The following is a 9188-nucleotide window of genomic DNA, read 5'->3' as shown; positions in this document are numbered from 1 at the left end:
GACTGATTTCCTTACATAAACTGTAATTCAATAAAATCTTTGAAATTGTTTCATGTTGTGTTTATATTTTTGTTCAGTACTTCTGTTGACACAGTAGACCTACCCTAGTCCGATACTACACCTGAGACCTGTCAAAAGCGTACTTCCTGTAGTGCTGAGCATGACATTTGACCTTGAGAAATGTGATGGAATCCGGCTGGTTGCATAACCGCAGCAAAATTAACTATGTAGATTTTGCCCAATAGTCGAAGGGGTGGATTTACTAGGCTATCGGATTCACAAACACACGCACAAGGCTTGGACAGTATACAGAAGGAGCCTCAAAATGTCGGGGTCTGAGTTTGAATCTCTGGAGAAGATATTGGAGAAACATATTCCAGATGAGGAACTGAAAGAAGTTAAACGAATCTTGTTTGGAAAAGAAACCAAGTGAGTTGTTGTCGAATTCTGCACGCAACATTATCAGGGTTTAAAAATCCTGTCTGTAAGTTACTAGCCAGCAGATTCGACCCGCTTGCTTATAGCTGCACTAGGGTCAGACAGGATTCCTGTATAGATTAAGACAACATGGAGCCGGCACGAGATATGGCTCAGAAAACGTACCTCAATCCAGTGATGAGAAAAACGGTGTACTCTGAATTGTCAACTTATCCAAACTGTTACATCGAAAAGATTGAACGACTGCTATTTCTTTCCGGAAAACTTTCCTTTTCGTCCTCATGCTAGGTAGCAGAAACCAAAGCAGTCTTTTTGGAATGGCAGTGTCAGCCAATCAGCTCCTTTGTGACACTCCCCAGTAGGAGAAGTCCTCCATAGGAATGAATGGAATTTTACAGTATTTAAATTAAATTGACATGTATTTAAGTATTTATTTATTGTAGTTGGGACAGTAACATTAGTAATCTAAAAAAAAATCTACTTTAAAGGAAATGTATATATATATTTTAATGTTTTTATTTTGTATGTTTAGATCACATAATATATTTTAAAAGCATACATTAAAGTGTCTTTAAAATAATACATATATAATACAAAACAAATAGAGACATTAATAAATGCATTTCTATAGCGTCCAAAACATTTTTTTACAATGGTTGGGGTGCCAAGATGGAGGCACGGTGGCTTCAACACAGCACCACCTATCAGTCATCTAGTCTATATATAAATCCTTGAGTGCAACGCATTTCTCATCCCTGGAATGAGGTATGTTTTCCGAGCCATATCTCATATCTCGCACTGGCTCCTATGGCGTCTTAATCTACAGTGGAAGCCTGTCCAACCCTAGTGCAGCTGTAAGCAAGCGGGTCAGATCTGCTGGCTAGTAGGCTAACAGAGAAAATAGATCAAGTTTCATAACTACTTGGACAGTATGTATGGCCACATTTTGACACTGCTACTATAAAGTGAAACATATAGGAAAATATTGCTGTCTTTATTTTTCCTATCCAATCATTCCTTTTCACTATGATGTTCTGCATAGTGAGTAAATTATTTACAATCAAGTGGACTTTGACCAGTCAGTGTCCTTTCAACCTCTGTCATATTTGTGCCTGTAGATGGGGGCAGTATTGAGCCTTTCACTGGGTAATCCTCAGTCTTAAGTATATGGTTGGTGCACCCTGGCAGCGGTGGCCAAATTAAAGGGATAGTTAAATCAAAAACAATGTTTTGGTATTTTGTTAGTTAGCCAACTGTTAATACAATCACACAAAAATGCACTTGTTTGTAGGTTTTACTAGCAATACATTTGTTGCTGACGGTCTGTGAACCCAGATGAGAGTCAATGAAGTCATTTTTGTCTGGGTAATTAGGGTTATCTGACCTTCTGGCCCTCCACATATTGAGTTATTTCCTCCTTGAAACTAAAAGGTTTACAGCACATTTGACAATCTCTTGCAGGAAGTTGGTTCTACCAGCATGTGCAGTGGAGGCAGCTTTGGCGTGGGACTTTGAGCTTCAGGGGTACATGTTTGAAGCTTCCATGGAGCAGCTCAGGACCCCGAGAACTGTCCGGGTGGGCCTCATTCAAAACCGCATCGTCCTGCCCACTGATGCCCCTGTCCTGGATCAGGTTAGAGAAGAATGACTACTTGGATTCCATTTATTTTACCAACCAAAGCCTACTACAATATTGTTTAAAGCTATGGCTTTCTCTCTTCCTTCTCATTATATATGCATGTGAAGTTACAATTGCACTTTCAAGTCCTTGCTATGAGCAGTGTTGAGAAGATGCATGAGGCTTGGTGACTGATCCCTGTGTTTATCCCTCTGCCCAGATCACAGCGCTCCACAAAAGGATTGGTGAGATGGTGGATGTGGCAGCCATGTGTGGGGTCAACATTGTCTGCTTTCAGGAGGCCTGGAGTGAGTGACATAACTAAATCTCGGTCTTACTGGGGTAGTCTATTAGAGCTTATCAATGCTTTCCCAAAACTTTTCTTTGTGCAATTTGTTACAGAGAATACGGTAATTCCACCTTAAATAGGATACATATTGTGCTTGTTCACTTTACAGTATCTGTAGAAATTTGGAATTATAACAAGGTGATATTGGATTAGCCAAGGTGATAGGATCTGGGTATACGGCAGTAGGTTCATTTGTCCTTAATTGGTCATAGGGACGTCAGCAGCACACCAAACAGTCTGTTGTCTTATTTGTTTTGGCTCCTAAATGGCATGTTGATGTGTTGTGAATGAGGAGTGCATTACTCTGGTTCCTTAGAGTCTCCCAGTATAGAAACATACTAAACTCACCCCAAAGTGTCCCGCAAGGGAGGTGACCCCCATTCCCACAACTATTTACGGCATTGATAAGCGTACACAGAAGTTTGCACCAAAATGCTTCTCATGGTGTAAAGAAGGATCATGTGACAAATAGTTTGAGCATATTTTCTGTCCTCTGAGAGATGTACTTATGATATGCACCCAAAGTGATGTTTAACTGCTCTCTTGCCTTACTCTTACTGCCTTGAGTTTTTAGAGATGATCCTGCTTTGTTCCCCACCACAGCTATGCCCTTTGCTTTCTGTACCCGGGAGAAAGAACCGTGGACAGAATTTGCTGAGTCTGCAGAAGAAGGATACACTACCCGCTTCTGCCAAGAGGTGAGAGGTCAGGGGTCATCCAGAGTACAGGAATGTACCATGTCTAATGCAATACTGCTAGTGACTCGTACTCTGAGAACAGTCAGAGTAGTAGCCATTTAATAGTATGGTTAGTAAGTATGCACAACTATACTGAAGTTTTACAAATTCCTTTTACAGCAACTAACAAATATGAAACAGTTTAATAATGTCATTGCATAGATTGGAGATTGGCATTGCTCCTTAGTGTATTATTTAGCATGTGAAATAATGTTCCATTATGATTCATTACAAGGCACATTCTACAACATTTATTTACACTGCTCAAAAAAATAAAGGGAACACTTAAACAACACAATGTAACTCCAAGTCAATCACACTTCTGTGAAATCAAACTGTCCACTTAGTAAGCAACACTGATTGACAATAAATTTCACATGCTGTTGTGCAAATGGAATAGACAAAAGGTGGAAATTATAGGCAATTAGCAAGACACCCCCAATAAAGGAGTGATTCTGCAGGTGGTGAACACAGACCACTTCTCAGTTCCTATGCTTTCTGGCTGATGTTTTGGTCACTTTTGAATGCTGGCGGTGCTCTCACTCTAGTGGTAGCATGAGACGGAGTCTACAACCCACACAAGTGGCTCAGGTAGTGCAGCTCATCCAGGATGGCACATCAATGCGAGCTGTGGCAAGAAGGTTTGCTGTGTCTGTCAGCGTAGTGTCCAGAGCATGGAGGCGCTACCAGGAGACAGGCCAGTACATCAGGAGACGTGGAGGAGGCCGTAGGAGGGCAACAACCCAGCATCAGGACCGCTACCTCCGCCTTTGTGCAAGGAGGAGCACTGCCAGAGCCCTGCAAAATGACCTCCAGCAGGCCACAAATGTGCATGTGTCTGCTCAAACGGTCAGAAACAGACTCCATGAGGGTGGTATGAGGGCCCGACGTCCACAGGTGGGGGTTGTGCTTACAGCCCAACACCGTGCAGGACGTTTGGCATTTGCCAGAGAACACCAAGATTGGCAAATTCGCCACTGGGGCCCTGTGCTCTTCACAGATGAAAGCAGGTTCACACTGAGCACATGAGCACATGTGACAGACGTGACAGAGTCTGGAGACGCCGTGGAGAACGTTCTGCTGCCTGCAACATCCTCCAGCATGACCGGTTTGGCGGTGGGTCAGTCATGGTGTGGGGTGGCATTTCTTTGTGGGGCCGCACAGCCCTCCATGTGCTCGCCAGAGGTAGCCTGACTGCCATTAGGTACCGAGATGAGATCCTAAGAGCCATTGTGAGACCATATGCTGACACATGCACATTTGTGGCCTGCTGGAGGTCATTTTGCAGGGCTCTGGCAGTGCTCCTCCTTGCACAAAGGCGGAGGTAGCGGTCCTGCTGCTGGGTTGTTGCCCTCCTACGGCCTCCTCCACGTCTCCTGATGTACTGGCCTGTCTCCTGGTAGCGCCTCCATGCTCTGGACACTACGCTGACAGACACAGCAAACCTTCTTGCCACAGCTCGCATTGATGTGCCATCCTGGATGAGCTGCACTACCTGAGCCACTTGTGTGGGTTGTAGACTCCGTCTCATGCTACCACTAGAGTGAGAGCACCGCCAGCATTCAAAAGTGACCAGAACATCAGCCAGGAAGCATAGGAATGAGAAGTGGTCTGTGGTCACCACCTGCAGAATCACTCCTTTTTTGGGGGGTGTCTTGCTAATTGCCTATAATTTCCACCTTTTGTCTATTCCATTTGCACAACAGCATGTGAAATTTATTGTCAATCAGTGTTTCTTCCTAAGTGGACAGTTTGATTTCACAGAAGTGTGATTGTCTTGGAGTTACATTGTGTTGTTTAAGTGTTCCCTTTATTTTTTTGAGCAGTGTATATAGGCCTAATTGTTGAATGTATACTGTTTTAAGAAACAGAGTGATTGTACTGTAGGTTAGTTCGCAAGGTAATAATATTGAATAATACATGTTTGCAGTGGGAATTCATGCTCAGCTTGGGGACTAAAACATGTCAAAAAACATCAGCTCCCATCTGAGATGAGCATTCCAGCACGTAGCTGTGCGCTGTTGTCCACAATACATCCCTGTATGTACACATACTGTATGTGTGCTGATAAAGATGGGCAATTCCAGCCTTGTGTCTTTGTATGATGACCCATGTCTAAAACTGCTCTTGTTTGTCTTTAGCTGGCAAAGAAATACAATATGGTAGTGATATCGCCCATTTTGGAGCGAGAGGAGGTACACAACGTTCTGTGGAACACGGCAGTAGTGGTCTCTAACTCGGGCAGCGTGTTGGGTAAAACCAGGAAGAATCACATTCCCCGAGTGGGAGACTTCAACGAGGTCAGTACAGTAATCAATCTTTTTTTTAATCAGCGATCAAACAATCAATAAACAATTGTATGTATACAGCCCAATTTGTCACAAAGTGCCAAAACACCCAGTATACAGTACTGTATGTCTCACAGCTGGCACTATGTATCCTTCCCATGGTGGTCTGTGCCTCTGTCCACAAAACTGGTGCCTTCTTTCACAGAATATGGTTTTCCAGTGAGCCTCAAGGAATTGAACAGTGAAAGCACACTGGCACTAGTTAAATTACAGGGTTCAGAGAGGGTTCTTGCATGTGTGGACAGCACACCTCCTACCTTACTTTACTGCCATACTTGCCGTGCAGTACATGCTGAGCTTTCTATGTCTGAAAGGTTATGTACATGTACAGTGCCTTCGGAAAATATTCAGAACCCTTGACTTTTTCCACATTTTGTTACGTTACAGCCTTATTCTAAAATTGCTAATAGTTTTTTCCCCTCATCAATCTACACACAATACCCTCTAATGACAAAGCAAAAACATACCCTTTACTCAGTACTTTGTTGAAGCACCTTTGGCAGCGATTACAGCCTCGAGTCTTCACCGGTATGATGCTACAAGCTTGGCACACCTGTATTTAGGGAGTTTCTCCCATTCCTCTCTGCAGATCCTTTCAAGCTCTGTCAGGTTGGATGGGGAGTGTTGCTGCAGAGCTATTTTCAGGTCTCTCCAGAGATGTTCGCTCGGGTTCAAGTCTGGGTTCTGGCTGGGCCACCCAAGAACATCCAGAGACTGAAAGTCACTCCTGCGTTGTCTTGGCTGTGTGCTTAGGGTTGTTTTCCTGTTGGAAGGTGAACCTTCGCCCCAGTCTGAGGTCCTGAGCGTTTTGGAGCAGTTTTTCATCAAGGATCTCTCTGTACTTTGCTCCGTTCATCTTTCCCTTGATCCTGACTAGTCTCCCAGTCTCTTCCTCTGGAAAACATCCCCACAGCATGATGCTGCCAACACCATGCTTCATTGTAGGGATTGTGCCAAGTTTCCTCCAGACTTGACATTTGGCATTCAAGCCAAAGAGTTCAATTTTGGTTTCATCAGACCAGAGAATCTTGTTTTTCATGGTCTGAGAGTCTTTAGAGGCCTTTTGGCAAACTCCAAGCGGGCTGTCATGTGCCTATTACTGAGGAGTGGCTTCCTTCTGGCCACTCTACCGTAAAGGCCTGATTGATGGAGTGCTGCAGAGATAGTTGTCCTTCTGGAAGGTTCTCCCATCTCCACAGAAGAACTCTAGAGCTCTGTCAGAGTGACCATCAGGATCTTGGTCACCTCCCTAACAAAGACCCTTCTACCCTGATTGCTCAGTTTGGCCGGGCGGCCTGCTCTAGGAAGAATTTTGGTGGTTCCAAACTTTTCCATTTAAGAATGTTGGAGGCCACTGTGTTCTTGGGGACCTTCAATACTGCAGACATTTTTTGCTACCCTTCCCCAGATCTGTGCCTCGACACAATCCTGTCTCTGCGCTCTATGAACAATTACTGTGACCTCATGGCTTGGTTTTTGCTCTGACATGCACTGTCAACTGTGAGACCTTATATAGACAGATGTGTGCCTTTTCAAATCATGTCCAATAAATTGAATTTACCACAGGTGGACTCCAGTGAAGTTGTAGAAACATCTCAAGGATGATCAACGCAAACAGGATGCACCTGAGCTCAATTTCGAGTCTCATAGCAAAGGGTCTGAATACTTATGTAAATAAGGTATTTCAGTTTTTTGGGGGCAAAAAATTCTAAAAACCTGTTTTCTTTTCATTATGGGGTGTAGATTGCTGAGGATTTCTATTTTATTTAATCCATTTTAGAGTAAGGCTGTAACATAACAAAATGTGGAAAAAGTCAATGGGTCTGAATACTTTCCGAATGCACTGTAAGTGTCCTGAGCAGATCACCATGTACATATTAATCGAATAGTGTCCTATTTGTTTATCAAACAGTAAATCCTAATGTCCAGCTCCCACAATGGTGTTTCTAGGAAGACATTGGTGCATGCTCATTTCGGGCAATTTTCAATAAGTCATGTCATCCACTAAACCTATTTACAGGTCAATGGATTCTGCATATTCATGCAGATGACATGGCATGTATGACATGTTCATTGCTCATGTTTATTGTCCTACACTGACATCTACAGTATCAACAATTTCCTTAACCTCTACAGGTCTACTGTATTTCTATGAGAACTTATTTGAACCTTCTTTAATTTTTGTCTTTTTTTTCTATACTTCCTTACATGTAACCTTGTTATGCTCACCTCTTACATGTTTTTAAGGAAGATATACTGTACTCGATGCAGATATGCACAGACTTTTGCTTTGACATATTTTTCTTCCCTCCCTAACTCAGTCCACATATTACATGGAGGGAAACACTGGCCACAAAGTGTTTCAGACCCAGTTTGGAAAGATTGCTGTGAACATCTGCTATGGGCGCCATCACCCTCTCAACTGGTTCATGTACAGCATGAATGGAGCAGAGATCATCTTCAACCCCTCTGCAACTGTTGGAGGACTCAGTGAGCCCATGTGGTCAATTGAGGCTAGGAATGCAGCTATAGCAAACCACTGCTTCACCTGTGGAATCAACCGTGTTGGGACAGTAAGTACCACCAAAGACAGGATTATTTTGTTGCACATCTTTCTCTATTACAACCACCTATTATTGAGCCAAGTCCTAGAGGCATTGTAACATCTATTTTATGCTGCCCCCTACTGCCTCCATAGTACAATTATCTACAGTATACTGGTATTCCTTCTATTGTGTATAGCCATACATGCCATTGCTAGACTTCACAGCTGGTGTAAATAACATCATGTATGTGCCATCATGATTCTCTTTCTGACAAGGATATCTCTTGTTTTATGTAGGAGCACTTTAACAATGAGTTCACCTCTGGGGATGGAAAAAAAGGTATGAATCTTTTAGTATTTTTTTTAGGACAGCGTAATATCATGCATACTACTTTGTCCTCTCCTGCCTTATGCTGTCTGTGACAAAATATAGTCATATGCATATCTCTATTTCAACTCACCAATGCATCTTTCTGTCAAGAATTTTACATGGATGTACACTACCGCTCAAAAGTTTGGGGCCACGTAGAAATGTCCTTGTTTTTGAAAGAAAGGCACATTTTTTGACCATTAACATAACATCAAAAATGATCAGAAATACAGTGAAGATATTGTTAATGTTGTTAATGACTATTGTAGCTGGAAACGCCTCATTTGTTTATGGAATATCTTCATTGGCGTACAGAGGCCCATTATCAGCAACCATCACTCCTGTGTTCCAATGGTACGTTGTGTTAGCTAATCCAAGTTTATCATTTTAAAAGGCAAATTTATCATTAGAAAACACTTTTGCAATTATGTTAGCACAGCTGAAAACTGTTGTGCTGATTAAAGGAGCAATAAAACTGGCCTTTTTTAGACTAGTTGAGTATTTGGAGCATCAGCATTTGTGGTTCGATTACAGGCTCATAATGGCCAGAAACAAATAACTTTCTTCTGAAACTCATCAGTCTATTCTTGTTCAGACAAATTAAGGCTATTCCATGCGATAAGTTGCCAAGAAACTGAAGATCTCGTACAACGCTGTGTACTATTCCCTTCACAGAACAGCGCAAACTGGCCCTAACCAGAAAAGAAAGAGGAGTGGGAGGCCCCGGGGGCAAAACTGAGCAAGAGGACAAGTACATTAGACTGTTTAGTTTGAGAAACAGAC

The 9188-nt window shown here is 42.7% G+C and overlaps 1 protein-coding gene across 1 annotated transcript in view; it reads left to right on the top strand.

Annotated features, from left to right (window-relative positions):
- The first annotated feature begins 156 nt into the window (after positions 1-156).
- Positions 157-9188, top strand: part of upb1 (ureidopropionase, beta) — an 11002-nt gene continuing 1970 nt past the window's right edge. The window contains exons 1-7 of the mRNA XM_055886546.1: positions 157-429; positions 1900-2071; positions 2277-2364; positions 3009-3103; positions 5284-5442; positions 7812-8063; positions 8333-8375. Coding sequence (XP_055742521.1) covers positions 326-429; positions 1900-2071; positions 2277-2364; positions 3009-3103; positions 5284-5442; positions 7812-8063; positions 8333-8375 — 913 coding nt within the window. The 5' untranslated portion in view covers positions 157-325. The remainder of the gene's footprint in view (positions 430-1899; positions 2072-2276; positions 2365-3008; positions 3104-5283; positions 5443-7811; positions 8064-8332; positions 8376-9188) is intronic.

This window comes from Salvelinus fontinalis, chromosome 28, assembly GCF_029448725.1.
Source record: "Salvelinus fontinalis isolate EN_2023a chromosome 28, ASM2944872v1, whole genome shotgun sequence".
In the NCBI taxonomy this organism is placed as follows: domain Eukaryota; kingdom Metazoa; phylum Chordata; class Actinopteri; order Salmoniformes; family Salmonidae; genus Salvelinus; species Salvelinus fontinalis.
Note: the sequence above shows the minus strand (reverse complement) of the source record. Positions and strands in the feature narration are given on the sequence as shown.